This window comes from Melospiza melodia, chromosome 16, assembly GCF_035770615.1.
Source record: "Melospiza melodia melodia isolate bMelMel2 chromosome 16, bMelMel2.pri, whole genome shotgun sequence".
In the NCBI taxonomy this organism is placed as follows: Eukaryota; Metazoa; Chordata; class Aves; order Passeriformes; family Passerellidae; genus Melospiza; species Melospiza melodia.
Window position 1 is genome coordinate 4,931,483 of NC_086209.1, and position 17,677 is coordinate 4,949,159.

At 52.7% G+C, this 17,677-nt stretch overlaps 1 protein-coding gene across 4 annotated transcripts in view; it reads left to right on the forward strand.

Annotated features, from left to right (window-relative positions):
* Window positions 1-9,363, forward strand: part of FRMPD3 (FERM and PDZ domain containing 3) — a 65,437-nt gene extending 56,074 nt beyond the window's left edge. For all 4 annotated transcript variants that reach the window (XM_063170365.1, XM_063170366.1, XM_063170367.1 and 1 more), the window contains 2 exons: window positions 3,889-4,704; window positions 5,474-9,363. In XM_063170365.1, coding sequence (XP_063026435.1) covers window positions 3,889-4,704; window positions 5,474-8,325 — 3,668 coding nt within the window. In that variant the 3' untranslated portion in view covers window positions 8,326-9,363. The remainder of the gene's footprint in view (window positions 1-3,888; window positions 4,705-5,473) is intronic.
* Window positions 9,364-17,677: the final 8,314 nt, after the last annotated feature.

A 17,677-nucleotide genomic window follows, 5' to 3' on the forward strand; every position in this document is an offset into this window, starting at 1 on the left:
CTCGGACTCTATCCAAGATAGCTGTCTTGATTGGCCATTAATTATAAACATTCAAGATGGCTCAATCAAAAATCTACCTGTTGCATTCTACAGCAGCAGATAACCATTGTTTACATTTTTTTCTGAGGCCTCAGCTTCTCAGAAGGGAAAATCCTAAAGAAAGGATTTTTCATAAAAGATGTCTGTGACAGCAGCCCTGTGAGCATGGCTGCTCTGCTGATTTCCTAAATCAGAAATAAAACTTGGCTGTCCCAGCTTTTCAGGGAGCAGAAGGCTGGTCTGGACACAGCAGGAGCTTCTGTCCCAGCAGGCACCAATGCTGTCCCTTAAGGATGGATTGCAGGTGTAAGTCACCCTCCAGAAAGAGCAATGATTCTCAAGAGTGATTTCAAACAAGAGCCAACCAGGAACCACATGCTGTGGCTCACATCCAATATATTTTGTATAGGAACTATAAAATATGGGTTTAGTGACTGGAGATGGACAAAATACCAACCCAAGGTCACTCCCAGACCCCCCAAGTGACACTGTAGCTCCAGAGGGCTGTGACAATTGCTTAGTTTAGGTCCAGTGTCAAAACTCCCTTCTCAAGATGGGCCTGGCCTGGGGAGGAGTGCAGAGGGTCCTTGGGAAAGCCCTTGGTGCCTTTGAGGAAGGCACCCAAGCATGGATTTGGCACCTGTGGGAGGACACACTCACAAGAGGGATCAGGAAAGCATCTGCAGCAACCTCAGTGAATCCAGAACAGGCCTGGCAGGTGATTTTGGTGTAAGTACAAGCAGTTTCCTCTCCTTTCTTCCTCTGTGCCCTGACTGACAGCTGTCACTGTGCTCTGCCCAGTTGCCCTATGGAAATGTATTTAATCACATTTTGCTGTGAGCAGAGGGTGTTTGCAACTGAGCTGGTTTAGCTGCCATCAGAGTGCTCCTTCCCTGGCTTGTGGGACACAGGGACACAGGGGACACATGGCTGTGGGGAGTCAGAGAGGGGCAGAGCACCCCACACCCAAGGGATTGGCAGGAGGCTGGCAGCACCACAATTCCTGGCATCTGGGGATGTCTCAGCACGTGCAAGAGGTGTTTTCCCACATTCTGTGGCAATAGCCAGAATTTTTTTCCTGAGGTTTTGCTTCAGGGTCTTCATCCAAACCTCTACCAAAGAGTTGTAGATCTTGCCCTACTCTTGTCAGTCTCAAATAACCAATGTCAGTAACCCTGCAGGGTGGGAGTGATGTGAGAGGGAGTCACAGAGTGGGCAGGACAGCAGTGGGTCTGTGCCAGCCCTCTCCATCCTCCTGGGTGCAGTGAGAACTCTGTGACCCGTGGGGTGGAGCAGGTCCCTTGCAGACCCAGGGCACTCAGCCCAGCCACCCTTCAGCAGGAGTGGGTTTAGGGTGTGCTGGGCAAACAGTCTGCTCACATCCTGCTCTCCCCAGGGCTGCAGGCTGAGCTGTCAGAGCTGGCTGGATCACAGGGAGCAGGGATGCTGATCATTAGCACATCCTTGCAGGAGAGAGCCCCACTGGGATGAATTAAGTTAGCCCAGACTTCCCAGGCTGCAGGCAGACTGTGCCAGAATCTTAAATGTAAAAATCAAGCCTTGGCCCATGCTTTTACCTAGAAGAGGAGCACATCCATCTTCCCTGAGGCCCATTAGAGCCTCCTGCTGAACAGCAGACATTTTTAGAAATGCACACGCTGTCTGAACGTTGTCAGCGAGATCCATCTCTGCATCTCCCTGTGGAGCCATATGCCACAGCCTTGCCCTCCAGTGTGCCCTGCTGGAGCTACCCGGGTGATTCAGCTCCCTGTCCCTTCTTCTCCCCACTCTCACCCTCAGCCACCATCAGCTCTGTGCCCTTAGCTGCTCTCTCAGCTCCTTGGCAGGCAGTTTTCTCCCTCCTGAGCATGCAGCAGCTGGATTTGGAATTTTGGGGTTTGGCCCCATTCAGCAGCAGGCCTTGCCTTGGCATGGGCAGCCAGCAAGCCTCTGCCTCAGCCTTTGCCACCCTCCTAGAGCCCACACATGCCCAGCTCTGGCAGCCTAGTGCTCCCTCACCCAGCTGTCATTCTGAGCGCTGCCATGGCCAGGCATCAAAGAGATTTTGTTTTTATTGGGATTTTAGCATTGCAGGTGATGAACAGTATAATACAAACATGTGTTTGGGGAGACAAATTGTCCAATTTGTCGAGCTAATGAATTTAATTAGGATTTATTTGATTTAATTTTCCCTTGGTCAGACAGAACCTGCATCCCCTGGCTCTCAGCACAGCTGCACAATCCAACCTGCAATGCAGACAGATTCCCCTCCTGAGGGATGGACCTCTGGCCAGAAATTCAAGTAGTATTTCAGCCACTTTCCCTGCACAAGGGAACAAGGGGAGGCTGTCACTGGGAGATGCTTAACAGCAAGAGCTGTTATAGCTCTGTTATAGCCAGCCTGATCCAGTAGCTGTCAGCCAGATAGAAATAGCACATGGATCACAGGCAGTGAGGGACAAGGGGCTGATCCTGCCACTGGAACACAGCTAAACTGCAGTGGATGTCTCCCCAAAAGGCAATATTACTCCACTTTTAGTGGTATCCTGATGAACACTGCTTGGTGTAGCCAACATTACCCAAAAACAGCAACAATTCCTTCTTGCCATATTACATGTGAGCTGGCAGGGTGAGGCTGGAGGTCCTTGTTGGAACAGGAGCTGCTCCTGCTGCCCTCTGGACACACTGGTGGGTCAGTGATGAGCACCCACATCCCTGTCAGTGATGAGCACCCACATCCCTGTGTGCAGTGCCTGCTGTGCTGGCCAGCCCTCCTCTGCCTCTGTCTACCCAGCAGAGGGATTGAGCTCAGGGACCTGTCCTGGCACCAGGACTGTTTCATGTCCTCATCAAGGACACTGTGGAGTCAGAGCACCCTCAGCAGGTCTGTAGATGACACAAGCTGAGTGGTTTGGTTGATAGTCCTGAAGAATGGATGACATCCACAGGGACCTGGAGAAGCTCCAGCAGTGGCCCATGGGAATCCCATGAGGTTCAACAAGGCCAAGGTGCTGTACCTGGGGCAGGGCAACCCCAGTACTGATCCAGGATGGGGGATGGACAGATGGAAAGCAGCCCTGCAGAGGAGGACTCAGGGATGCTGGGGGATGAGAGGCTGGACAGGACCCAGCCATGTGCACTCTCAGCCCAGAAAGCCAAGAGTGTCCTGGGCTGCCCAAAAAGCAGCAGGACCAGCAGGTCAAGGGAGGGGATTCTGCCCCTCTGCTCCACTCTGGTCAGACCCCACCTGCAGTGCTGCCTCCAGCTCTGGGCTCCCCAGCACAGGAAGGACATGGAGCTGCTGGAGCGAGTCCAGAGGAGGTCATGAAGATGAGTACTGGAGCACCTCTGCTAGGTGAGAGACTTGGAGCTTTTAGTCTTGAGAAGAGAACACTCCAGGGAGGCTTTTTAATAGGACTTGTAGCTATAGGACAAGGGGCAGAGGTTTTAAATTGAGAGTAGATCCAGATTAGATCAAAGAGGAAGGGTTTTATGATGAGGGTGATGAGGTGTAGGCACAGGAGCATTCAAGGTTTCCTTGAATGTTGGACATGGCTCTGAGCAACCTGATCTAGTTGCTGTCCCTGCCATTGGACCAGATGGCCTTGAAATGTCCCTTCCAACTCCTTCTGTGGTGCAGGACATTTCTCCTACCCTCATTCCTGGCAGCCGGGCCCAGCAGGTTTTCCAAGGGACAGCCAGGTTGGCTGGCTGTGCTGCAGGGAGTGTGGGTGTCCCAGTGGAGGGCAGAGAGCACAGGGATGTTTCTCCAGGGTGGGCAGGAGCTTCCCCAGCTGTTTCCCCTCACTGGGTGCTGCTGCTAACGCTCCCGTTGTGCTTTTGGTTTAGATTACATCAACGCACACAACTTCCAGCGGCCTGCCGCGGCAGGGCACGTGGGAAAGAAGGAGAATGGGCTGGTGGGTGGCTCTGCCACTGTCCCCGGAGCAGCCGGGGCTGCTGCCAGCCGGGACTCGGAGCTCATCCGCTTCTGCTACCTGCACATGCGAGAGCAGAGGAAGGAGAGGGAGAGCGCCACGGATATCAATGAAAACCTGATCTTTTTTGAGGAAACTCGTCCCAGGACCAAATCTGACCCCACTTCCAAAAGCTCTGGCCAAGGCTACAACGGGGCAGCCAAGGAGTGCGACCCGGCTGGCGTCGAGCAGGAGAGGCAGGGCAGCAGGGCCAGGGCTCACACCATAGACACGCACCTGCGCGGCGACGGCGCCCACCTGTACTGCGAGTCCTGCCAGGCCAAGATCCGCAGCCGGCTGGCCTCGGGCACGGCGGGCAAGCCCGGCAGCACCCGCGACACCACCGTGGACCTGATGTCGCTTCCCCCTCCCGGCAACGACGAGGAAGAAGACGAGACAACGTCCCTGCTCCCCGCCATCGCCGCTCCCCCTCCTGGCTTCCGAGACAACAGCTCCGACGAGGACGACCCCAAGCGCCGGGCGGCTGCCCAGAGCCAGGAGCAGGGCCGGCACCTCTGTGGCATCCTGTACGACGAGATCCCGGTCACCCTGATCGACAGCGTGCAGCCACGGACCGTCCGCGACCACGCCCAGGAGCTGGATGATGCCCTGGTGTCCACCCTGCAGGCCCTGGAAGCCCTGGCTGCTTCAGAGGATTGTCCACATCCCCCACCACAGCAGACAGCAGGTATTTCAGTGGCTGTGACTCCCTTTTTTGCCTATAGCCTTTCTTTCCTACTGTACATCCTTCCCTTTAGTCTCCTCCTGTCCTATAAGCGACTGTGAAGCAGGTTCTAGTAAAAACTTGTGGCAGCAGACAGTAGCAGGAGCAGCCAAGTTGCTGCTCAGAAGATTTCTAGGAAGCTGGGGTGGGACTCCTGTCCCTGACAGAGGCTGAAGGAGTCTCTTGGTTTGTCCCAAATCTGCCATATGCCGCAATGCTGGGGTGAGTCCATAACCAGCCAGCACTGTGAGCTCCTCCCACTGTGACCCCCCTCAGTGGCACCTTAGGCCATCGGTCTCTGTAGGTTCCCACCCAGGTTTTGCAGTGTGTGAGCCCTTCACAGGGCAAACCTGCTGCCAGATGGGTGACTCTGGGACCAGCCTGCTGGCAGCACAGCCCTTTGTCCCTCTTCCCACCTTGGTTGCCCTACTCACTGTGGCAGAGTACCTCTTGCCTGATTTTCCTTCTTGTGCCAGACACATCCCTGTAGCTCTGCTACCACCAACAGTGGAAAGCTTCACAGGATCTTTTCCTGGGCCAGAAGCTCTTGCTGAATTGAGCTATCAAGCCAGCTCAATGCTGACAAAATGATTTCCCTTACAAGCCTTAACTCTTAGTTGCGAGAAGCCACAGAAGTTTCTCCAATGTGCCCTGTCACAAGGAGTTCCCCTCTCCTCCACACAGCACTGTGGTGTGAGGGTTGTTGTGGGGTTTTCTTTGTGTCCCTCCTCAGGTCTTATTGTCCTGGCTGCCATCACTCCTGAGTCATCCCTGGACTCTGGCCACGAGACGAACTCCTCAGAGCTGACCGATGTCTCGGAGATGGTCTCTGCCATGAAGCAGCACCAGAACGCTGCCTACTTCCTCACCCAACACATCAACAAAGAAAACCTCCTGGCCAGGAAGGACTTGCCTTTCCGAATCCAGACCTGTGCTGCCCAGGCTGTTCTCACCTCCCCCTACGCCCTGAGCCGCCAGGAGCCCTCACTGAAGCCAGCCTTCTCCACCCAAAGTCCCAGCCTTAGCAACTGCAAGAGCAAGCAGGAGCAGCAGCCCAGGGAGCAGAGCTGCACCTCGGCTGCCCAGCCAGGGCTGAGCCCCCAGCTCAGTGAGCAGGGCAAGGGGGCTGCCGTGCCAAGCTCTGAGTGCAAAGCTGCTGCAGCTCACACAAAAGCTGCCTTTGAGGTATCTCTGCATGCCACAGCAGCCCCAAGCAGGGAGCAGGCACAGGATCTACAAGAGAAGATGCCCAAGGAGGTGCAGCCGAGCTCCAAGCTGCTCCTGGATCAGAAGAGCAGTGTAACTCCAGCCATCGTTTCAGCTGCACTGCAGCAGGTGGCAAATGCAAAAGCCTCAGCTCCCCAAGTGGTATCAGCCTTAAAAGAAGACCAGAACGTGAATGGTACCAGCAGCAAGCCTTTGACACTTAAAGGAGGTCCACAAACTGCAGAGACATTGTGCAACTGTCAGCAGCAGCAGCAGCAGCAGCAGGTCTCTCCACAGCAGCACTGTGAAGTTTCTCCAAGTCCTAAGGAAGCTCCTGGCAGTCAGGCTGAAGCTTTCCACCTCGCCTCAGCAGGCGAGGAGATGATGCCCAGTAAGACTTTTGCCTCTAAAAGCTACCAGCAAAAAGTGAGTAGAGATGCTGCAGGAAAAGCTGCGAGCGGAGAGACAGGTCAGAAGGCAGGTGGAGAAGCCACAAGCCTCATCTTGCAGAAACACTCAGCTCCTTCAAACCAAGGACAGAAAATACAACAGGAAAGCTCGGCCAAAATCTTAAAAGCTGAGAGCAGCAATGTGCACTCTGCATCACCTGGTAGCACTTTCAGGAGCACCAGTGAGGAAGCCAAAGGGCCAATCCAGCTGATGCCCAGATCCGAGAGCCTGCAGATTAGCACTGTGCCTTCCAAAAAAGCAGAGAAAGTCCTGGAGGTAACCCAGCAAGATGCTGATGTCCCAGCTAAACCCAAAACCCCAAAAGCTCCCTTTAGGCTTAGGAACCTGTTCTCTGCAACATTTCCCACCCGGCTGAAGAAGGAGACGGACGAGCGGCAGGCCCAGCTGCAGAAGGTGAAGCAGTACGAGCTGGAGTTCCTTGAAGAGCTGCTCAAGCCAAAGAGCAAAGGTGACCTCCCACCACAGGAGTACCTGCACCCGCCTGCCCCTGGGCGCTGCAGCTGCCAGCTGAGGAGCAGTCCTGTGCAGAAAGTGCCAGGGATGTCCAGGGAGCAAAGGCGCAGCTGCGACTGCAAGCGGATTTGCAGGGGGATGAGGCCACCCCCCAACCAGCTGGTGGTGCCAGAACTGGAGAGGCGAGGCAGGGACAAAGCTGCAGATGAGCAGAAGCAGGTGGAAGCCATTAGGCTGACCAGCATGAGCAGCCCTTCCAAAGGCAAACGGATCCGATCCACAAGTCTGGAGTCCCGAGACAACCGGTCAGACCCAGAGAACGGCATGTCCTGTCTGACAACGTGCACCTCCCGCGGGGAGTGCATGGGTGCACCCCACTACAGGAAGCTCTTGCGTCGCTACAGCGTCAGTGAAATAGATAAGACTGAAAGGACATCCCTGTCCTCTGACGTCTACCAGAACATCTACACAACCAAGCAGAAAGGCCCCCAGAAAGAGCCTGAGCCCAGCATCCTCTGTCCTGTTCTGAAGAGCAAAATCCAGGAAGCCACTGGAGTGGCTGACCCCTCCTACGTCCAGATAGCACAGGACAAGAAGAGCCAGAAGGGTTCAGCAGTGTTCTCTGTCCAGGAGGAGATGTACCCGAGTCCTGCTGAGCTGCGGGATGAAGACATGGAAGATGAGAAGTGCTGCTCCATCCGCTACTGCTTCTACTACAGGAAATGCGATGTGGCAGATGATGGGAGTGAGAAGGATGAGCTGTCCTATTCCATCCCCATGCAGATACTCCCAGGAATGAAGCTGGACAATCAGATGGTCCCAGTCATGAGCAGGACTCTTCAGGTCCTGGACGCAACAGCCTGCAGCAGTCCCAACGAGAGCCAGACCCAGGAGATAGATTTAAGGACCTCCAGTTTTGAGGGGAGCTTGGCAAAGATCAACACCCTTCGAGGCCATGCCTACAGCTTCCCCAACGGGTTCCTGCAGGTGCAGCTGGACACCAACGAGCTCCTGACCATCCTGAGGCAGTGTGTGCTGAGCCCCGAGGTGCGGGACTGCAAGCCCTACATCTCCCAGCTGGCTGAGTACAAGCAGGAGCTGGCCCTCAAGTTCAAGGAGTTCCGGGCGTCCTGCCGCCGCGTGGCCGCCGTCGACAAGAGTCCCACCCACATGCTCTCGGCCATCACGAGCAGCTTCCAGGTGCTAAGCAGCCTCATCGAGACCTTCGTGAGGCTGGTGTACGTCGTGCGCTCCGAGTCCCAGCGCCAGGAGCTGCTGACCAAGGTGGAGGAGGTGGTGAGGAACTACACCTTCCTCCTGAAGGCTGCCGAGGAGTCCACGGCCAGGACGCTGAGCCACCAGCACACTGTGGAGCAGCTGGCCCGCCAGTCGGCCACGGTGGCCACAGTCATGAGCACCCTGACGCGCTCCCTGAAGACGCTGATCAATAAGTAAAGCCAGCTGTGAAGACCAAGGAGGCAGTGTGTGCCAGGCCACGCTCTCACACCTCACAGGCCTGCAGGCCCACGCTGACCGCGGTCTGCGGTAGCCAAGACACTCTTTGATCTCTGCAGAATGCATGGTTGTGTTGGTGAGGGGTTTGAAGGGTGAATCTCTGCCCTGTCACAAGCTGTGCAATCTGCTGGTCCAGGGGCTCAAGCAGCTTCTCTGCTTGTTGTCCCACACCGGCTCGTTGGTGACAGAGCTTGGGAGGTACAGGCACCCCATCCCCACACCATGTGGTTCCATGGGGCTCTGGGCCTCGCTCCTGCAGACCTCTGTCACAGTTTGTGGTGGGCCAGTGAGCTATCAGGAGCTGAGCTGAGATCTCCTGGCTCCCCTTGGGCACTCTGGAGCCAAACTAGTGTCTTGCCACGTAAGCAACTCTTCTGCCTCCAGGATCTTCCTGGCCCAGAAACACAACATAATCAGCAGCAGAAGGGATCTGTGGGGTGCAAGCCCCTGCTGCTGTGCTGGGGCTTGGCAAGCAGTCCTAGCAGGTTATGGCAGGTTGCCATCAGGCTGGCACAGAGCTGGGGCACCCTACTGGGCTCTGCTGTCACAGCTTAGGCCCCAGTGCTCCAGTCCTGAGCACAGACACTGCCTGTGCCACTGGCAAGGGCTCAATGCCTGCAAGGGGGGACAATCCAGAGAACCACAGGACTGTCAGTCCGACCTCGGTGACAAGAAGGTCACGGAGCAGATGATCTTGAGTGCCATGCCATGGCACACACAGGACAAGGGGGTTAGGCCCAGCCAGCACAGGGGAAAGGCAGGTGCTGCTTGAGCAACCTGGCCTCCTTCCATGACAGGGTGACTCTCTGTGGGTGAGGGAAAGACTGTGCATTTTAGTAAAAAATCTAACACTGTGTTCTTCACTGTGTTCTTCAGCATTCTCCTGGAGAAACATGATGGATGGATGGATGGATGGATGGATGGATGGATGGATGGATGGATGGATGGATGGATGGATGGATGGATGATGGATGGATGGATGGATGGATGATGGATGGATGGATGGATGGATGGATGGATGATGGATGGATGGATGGATGGATGGATGGATGGATGGATGGATGGATGGATGGATGGATGGATGGATGGATGGATGGATGGATGGACGAAGAGGCCCCAGAGAGTGGTGGGGAATGGAGTTAAATCCAGCTGGGGCCATCACCAGTGGTGTTCCCCAGGGCTCAGTGCTGGGGCCTGTCCTGTTTAGTACCTTTTGAGGACACCCCCAGTCAGTCTGCACGTGGCACCAGTTTGGTGGGCGTGCTGTGCTGCAGGGCAGGAGGGCTCTGCACAGGGATCTGGCCAGGCTGGCTCCATGGGCTGAGGCCCAGCCAGGCCCTGTCCTGGGGCACACCAAGCCCTGCAGCTCCAGGCTGGGCAGAGGGGCTGGAAAGGGCCTGGTGGGAAAGGCCCTGGGGGTGCTGCTCACCAGCAGCTCAACAAGAGCCAGGTGTGCCCAGGTGGGCAAGAGGCCAAGGGCACCTGGCCTGTCCCAGCCATGGTGGGGCCAGCAGGACCAGGACAGTGACTGTCCCCTGCCTGGGCACTGCTGAGGCCACTCCTCAAATCCTGTGTGCAGCTCTGGGCTCCTCACAACAAAACAGACACTGAGGGGCTGGAGCGTGTCCAGAGAAGGGAATGGAGTGGGGAAGGGTCTGGAGCACAGGTCTGATGGAGAGCAGCTGAGGGAGCTGGGAAAGGGGCTCAGCCTGGAGAAAAGGAGGCTCAGGGGGGACCTTCTGGCTCTGCACCACTCCTGACAGGAGGGAGCAGCCAGGTGGGGATCGGTCTCTTCCCCCAGAGACAGGATGAGAGGAAAGGGCTTCATGTTGTGCCAGGGGAGGTTTAGATTGGATATAAGAAACATTTCTTCATGATGGTGGTCAGGTTTTGGAACAGGCTGCCCAGGGAAGTGGTGGAGTGACTATCCCTGGAGGTGTTTAAAAGACCTTTAGTTATGCCATTTGGGGACATGGTTTAATGATGCCCTTGGCAGTGCTGGGGGAATGGTTGGACTCAATAATCTTAGAGGTCTTTTCCAACCAAAACAATTCTGTGTTCCTCTTCTGGATGGCTGAATCCATGCTAGAGACCCTGCAAGGAACCCAGACTGATTGATCCTTGACCACTGCAGGCCAGAGGTGGGCCAGCAGCTGAGGGGAGACCACTGTCACACCATTCTCCAGAGGTCAGGTTCACGCCCCCAAGGCTCAGCCCAAACCCTCTCCTATTTCTTTTCACTGTGACCATCAGAGAGGAGCCCAGATCAGCTCTGACTGTGAGCCAGGCAGGGGCTGTCCTCCTTGCCAGGGTGTTGGGGTTCCTTTTCTGTCTTCACCAGGCTGACTGCCATAAGAAGCATTATTTTGTTCTCTGAGGTGGTTATTTACTTGGAGTTGGGGGGTTTGTTTGTTTTGGGGTTTTTGTTTTCACTCCTAGGTGAATGGTAAAATGGTTCCTAGTTGTGTTCCTCCCCACCCCAAGGTTCCCCTCCTCCTCCTCCTCCTCCCAGTCTAGTATCAGACATAGCCAATGAGACAGCCTTAACTGGTGTTTCCCTGCAGCCACCCACCCTCCAAAAGAGAGCAAGGAGAGAAATGCAAGGTCACCCATGGCATTGCCCTCACCCTGCCACCCACTGCAGCTCGGGATCCCTGTGCCTGTCCCTGTCACAGCCTCTGGCCGGGCAGGAGGGCACAGCCCTGCTCACAGCCCTGCTCACAGCCCTGCTCACAGCCTCAGGGGGTGAGGGCAGCTGTCCAAGCCAGGCATCGCCCCAGCCCTTGGGGATGAGCAGTCGCTTCCCATCTCTATGAGTTTTGATAAATATGCACATTGGAAATGTCTCGTTCTTCCATAGGAGCTATGGAAATGCACAGATGTGCTTTTAACACTGCGTCCTCGGAGTGCAATAACCTCCCCTGGCCCGGGGCTGACAGCAAGGCACAGAGCATCCTGCTGTGGGGACAGCCTCCTGATTCCAAGAACCATGTAGCAAATATCCAGTGGAAGAGCCAGTTGGGACTTCAGTCCATGGTGGGCAAGGCCTGTTTCAGTGCTGAAGGCTGACAGGGTGTTTTCCTTTTCCCTGGGAATTACCTAGTTATGAAACTCTGAGTTTCTTCAAAGCTCCCCGTTACACCTATATCATTCCTCCATAAATCTCTCAGTCTAATACAGAGGAAAATTTTTTTATTGTCTGTATATATTATATATAAATAAAAAAAATATATGTTATATCTATACACAAATTTATGTCTTGTTTTACAAACAAGAAAGATTAAATATATTAATCTTAATATCCAAACTAGCATTGGTGTCTTTTTTTAAGAACTTTGTGGAAATGTGGCTATTCTTAGATGTACAAGACACTGTTTGTAAGCAAAACCTCCTATTTTTGTTGCTATAGAAATGCAGGTATCACATACAGGTTTGAAATTAACTGTTTGGCTTGCCAAGGTCACTTTTGTTTTGCTGATAGCTGTTCTGGTTTAATTCTCCCCCAGAAGGGGAGGGCAGCAGCAGTCACCCCTTCAGTGCTGGCACTGGGCACTGTGGCTGTGCTGGGACACCCTCCTGCCCTAAAGCTGGGGAGAAAGGGGGGATTTGACAAAGCCCTGCCTGATCCCTCTCAGGTGAGCCAGGTGAGCACCGCTGACCAGCTCCAGGCTGTGTTTTCAGCCAAGCCTTGAGGTGACAGTGTGGCCCTGCCATCATTGGCCTGATGGCTCTGCTGCCCTCTGGGACTGCTCTGCTGTGTCTGCAGGGAAAGCCCAGCAGAGCAGAGTGCCAGACCAGGGGAGAATCCAGAGCCAGGCAAACAATCTCCTAGCTACAGACAATATCCAGTGTGCACGTCTTTGCCTGGCACCATGAACTGCTCTCTGTTTGTCAGGGAGGGTTGTCCCTGCATCCCCACAGTCTGCTCCCTGCCTTAATCTCCTCTAATCGACTTCTGCTCTCAAGGAATTCCCCCCAAGGCTCTATCAGTGACCATGGACAGAAAAGGAACAAAATTTGGGCCAGGCTGGTCCCTCTAATGCTCAGGAGACCAACAGAGGACCTGGACCAGCTCCAGTCTGTGTTTTCACCCAAGCCTTTCCCAGCTTTTCTGTCTGGGAAGAGGTGACAGTGTGGCCCTGCCATCAGTGGCCTGATGGCTCTGCTGCCCTCTGGGACTGCTCTGCTGTGTCTGCAGGGAAAGCCCAGCAGGGCATAATGCCAGACCAGGGGAGAATCCAGATCCAGACAAACAATTTCCTAGCTACAGACGATATCCAATGTTTTTGCCTGGCACCATGAGCTGCTCTCTGTTTATCAGGGAGGGAGGCGTTGATGTGTGTTCACTCTCTACACACCAAAGCCTCCAGGAATTATAAAAGCCAAGTCTAATAAGGATCCAACCCAAAAAAAGCCCCTTTAGGAACTGGGTCATTCTCCAGATGGGGGTTGAATGTGTTGTCTAAAGCAAAGGCAGCAGCACTTGAGACTCACACAGCTCTCTGTGCCTCCAGGCTCGTTATTTTAATCTGCATCACACCCTTTCCCATGCTGAACTAACAGTGACATTGAATGGCACAAAACCCACCTATTTATAAAGCTGGATATGGATCAAAAGCACGGAAAAGCCAAGAGGTTTTCTAACAACCCCAGAGCCTGACAGTGTTATTGACAGCAGGCAGTGAAATCAGCGATTTCAGACTCGGTGCTTGGTACCATCTAGAGGGCAAGAAGCACAGATCAGAATGGTGTTATTTGTACAGAAATGTTGTCCAGGAGCAGCCAGATGTCCCTCTGAGAGCAGAGGAGCTGGACTGGTACATTCCCTGCGGGATGACATTGCTATGTTCCTCTCAAAGGTTTGGTCCCTGCTCTTGTTGGGGACTTGTAAATATTCCCAAAGGAAATGATCCAGGTAAAACGTTCTTGTTAATGGTTCTGAATCACAGCTATTTTAAAAAAATGCATCTCAGTAACACAGCACAGAGAAAAGCGGATTTTTTCCTCCAAATCTAGTTCCTATTTCACTGCCCATCTCCCTGCAGACTGCCTTTCTCATTTAGCACCAACAGTTCTTCACCTCAAACCCACTGTGCCCCAGGAAGTCAAAGTTAAAACACTGTGTGATAAACCAATTTTTCTGCATCCCCTCCCACCAGAGCAACCTGCCTGAGAGTGGCAGATTGTGTTTGCTGCCCTTCAGCACCTCCTCAGAGCAAACCAGCAGTACCTGCCCTTCTCACATTGCCTTCCCCCCGAGTGTTCTGCTGTAGCCCCACAGCTGGTGCAGATTTCCTTCAGGACCTTCCCAGCTCCTGGACCCAGCCACAGCATGCACTCCTGGCCATCTGATGTCCCTGCACCCCCATAATCTGCTCCCTGCCTAAACCTCCCCTAATCTGTGTCTGCTCCCAAGGAGTTCTCACCACAGCTCTATCAGTGACCATGGACAGAAAAGGAACAAAATTTGGGCCAGGCTGGTCCCTCTAATGCTCAGGAGACCAGCAGAGCGCCTGGTGTGCTGGTTTTGGCTGGGCTAGAGTTAATTTTTCTCACAGCTGCTGGATTTGGTGCAAACAGAGCTGATAAGCCAGGGGTGTTTGAGCTCTCCCTGAGCAGGGCTTGCACACAGCCAGGGCCTGTCCTGCTCCTCACCCTCACCAGAGAGGAGCTGGGGGGCACAGCCAGCACAGCTGATCCCAGCTGACCCCAGGGACACCCCAGACCTGACGGCATCACCCTCAGCACACAGAGCTGGGGAGAAGGAGGAAGGGGAACATTCTGGGTTTGTCTTCCCAAGTAATCGATGGAGCCCTGCCTTCCTGGAGCACCTGCCTGCCACGGGAGGCAGTGCATGAATTCCCTGTTTTGCTTTGCTTGCTTGTGCAGCTTTTGCTTTATCTGTCCAGCTGTGTGGTGCTGCTTTGCCAGCTGAGGTTAAACCCCCCCCTACCTGTTTGTCAGGGGTTAAAGTGTCAAAGGGAGAGGCTGGGAAACCAGCAGGCCTCAAGCAGCAGTCCCAAGACAGGTTTTGTGTCTCCATGAACTTTGCTGGCCATTGTCAGCTGGAGACAGCAACTGGGCACCATGGCTGAGAGCACTTTGAACTCTAATCCCCATGGCAGAGCAGCCACATTCTCCTGTCGGGATTTCCACCCTCTCCAAGGTCTTGGCAGCACTACACAGGACTTGCAGGAGCCCCAGATACAACAGCAGAATAACTGGGACCCACTGCTGCTTTCATCGTGCCCAGGGGAGCTGACAGTCAAATGGAAGTGAGTAATGTCTAAATGTTATCCTCATTTAAAGCAGTGTGTCTGGATTGCTGTGTGAAATAGCCTAACAAATCCTGGATTCCTGTGTGAAATATCCCAACAAATTCCTCTCGTGGGTAGTCACAGTGGAGCTGGGCAGGACACCCATGGACTTCTGTGCATATGGGAGATGTCTGCCAGGGAACAAAGTCATCTCAGCCTATTTACAGCACCCAAACAGGCCTCATATACACAAAACCAGTCTGGTTTCATATATATTAGGAAATTTTTACAGAGGTTTTTTGTCATGTTATGCAATTCCATGTCAGGGCACGAGCAGACACCTCGTCCCACTGCAGCTGCAGCCCAACATCCCAGGCCAGGTGAGATGGTGTCCCTTGATGTCACCTGTCTCCCACTCACAGAATGGATGGAGGGGGCTTCCTGCAGCTGGAATATTAAAATTATTAAAAAGCAAAAGTTATTGAAGTTATTAAAAAGCAAACACACCGTGCCCAAAGTGGCAGGAATTCCAGTGCTGCCCCTCTGAGGTTGGGAAGATGAAAGGGCTGGGGACATGCTCTAGGTCAGCACACTTTGAAATGCTTTACTAAATCCCACTTTCAAAAAGCACCTCGGAAATACTCCTAAATCTAATGAATATTCACCTCTTCCTAAGGCAAGAGGGGCTCATTCCTCATTCTTTTACCTGGGCTGCTTAAAAAGGCACAGTAAAAACGCAGAGTGGAAAGAGCAGGAACACAAAGGGAACCAGTCAAAATTGTTTAAAAACGATCTCTAGATCTGTATTGGTTCCAGTGGAGACTTGGCAATACCATTTATTTCCTAGAATTTTCACTTTTTCCCGATAAACGGCGTGCTTTTCCTTGGTGAGTGTGGTCCAGCGATGTCCTGTGTGACTCTGGGAATATTTACAGTGCTAAGGGTGAGCACCATTCCTAAATTTCCCCCTCTCCACCTGCCCTCATGTCAGTCTCTCACCTCTTTTTGGCATCAACTTTCAACCTCCCTCCCCTTTTTAGCCTCGACTTTTCAGCCTTCCAACTTTTTGGCATTATTTTTTTTTTTCTCATCTCTACTTTCTTATCCATCCTCCCGCCTTTTCTCTACCTCTACTTTTCTTTACTTTTTTTTTTTTTTGACCTCCAATTTTTCCAGCCACCAAGGCGAGAGGGCAGAACCCGGTGTAATTTCCATCGAGTGCCATTCATTAACAGAGCCGGCTGTGAGGAACTGAAGTCACAAGGCAACAGAAAGAAATAACAACCCTCAGCCACGGGATTTTTGCATGAAAATGTGCTCTTGATTAGTGGCTGGTGGTAATTGAGTGGCAATTGTATGCAGGAAAGTGCCAAGAGGGGGACGAGGGCTACTTGTCTTGATTGATGTCGCCATGAAATTTGATGCTGTTAATGTGCTGCTGGAAACTTCCTGGGAATTTCATTCTCAGCTTGTGACACACAAAGGTATTTCTGATTAATTGCACCTCCTCCGAATCAGGTAAGTAAAGATTTTTTGGCTGTTTGTGTGTTTTCAGGCTCTCCTCAGTTGGACGCTAATTTAATTCACAATTTGCAGAACTTGATGGAACACAGCACCTCAGGCTATGAGCTTGTCCTTTCTGCCTGTCCAGGCCAGCTTGTGCTTGTCCCTACTGTAAACCACTGGCAAATTAAATAAAATCCTTTCGATTGAAAGGAAATAATTCAATTTCTTGCATTTTGCTTTCAGAATGAGGCTCACCAGCTGCAATGAGGTGCTTTGAGGTGAATAAGGGCATCCACACCAGAGCTGAGACACTCCAGTGCATTTTTCCATGATCTGTGATCATTCCCCTGAGCATCCTTTGACACAAATCCTGACTCCCAAGCCAGTTCGGTTTGGTTTTAAAGGGATGCAAGCAGAGTGTCTCCTTTCATCCCTAGAACCAGATAAACCTCTCACTCCTCAAAGCTGCTCCTCCTTGTCCCTGCATGGCAAACCACCCTGCTCTAGACCAGCTGCGGCTCAGGAACCTCCTGAGCGAGTTCTGCCTTTGTTTAACTCAGACTCTGGTGCATTAACAGCTTCTCCTTAAGCAAATCCCCGAGGTTATCCTGTTCCCAGAGCTCGGGGAGTCGTTATGGAGGTGGACTTTTGTCCTCAGGAACAAAGCCCTGGCTAATCTACAAAGGCTCCGTGGAGGCTCAAATAGCAGGGAAAGCAGGTGGGTGTGAAAACACACCTGGCTGCCAGCTCAGAAAGGGAAAAAATATCTTTGATTTTACACAGAGCAGGTTGCTAGTTCCTGGTTTTAGGATTAAGGATTTAATTCCTTTTTTTTTTGTCCAGTTTTTCACTCCCCCAAATCACATCTCTGTGATGCCAGGAGGATCCTGATAGGAAAGCTGCTTCAAAAGTCCTGTGGAGGGAAGCCCAGGCAGGGCTCATCAATGAGAGGCAGAATTTGCATGTTTAAATACACCCTCTGCTGCCTTCAGCCTCAGGGCCCCACTGCCTGGTTCACAAATAAACTGAGAAGTTTCTGTTTCTGTGCTTGGGCACAGAAAATTCTCATTCTGTATTCAATTAAATGGAATTTAAAACAAGAGTTTTAAGCAACTACTTCAAAAATCAAGGTGTGCCCCAGACTTGGAGGCAGCAGTGAATGGCTGCAGGGATGTGGATTTGGGGCAAAAATGTGTCTGCTGGAAAATTGGGAGGTAGCCTCAAATCCCATCACTGGAACCATCAGGTAGCCACTCCCCAGTGGAGTTTTCTTCACTGCTAAGATTAATTTTGTTTGTTAAGACGAATGTTCTTTACTAAGATAAGCAACAATGATTAGCAACAAATGAGAAGCAAAGGGTTGTGTTCTTCCTTCCCCATTCCCTGCATTTGTTGTCTGTCACAGCATCTCAAAACTGCTGCAGCTACACCAGAAAATAATCAAAATTGCCAGTATTAATATTCCAGTTCCATCCAGGCAAAGCATGGGAATCGATATCTATTTTTATGCAGATGAATTCCAAATTTAA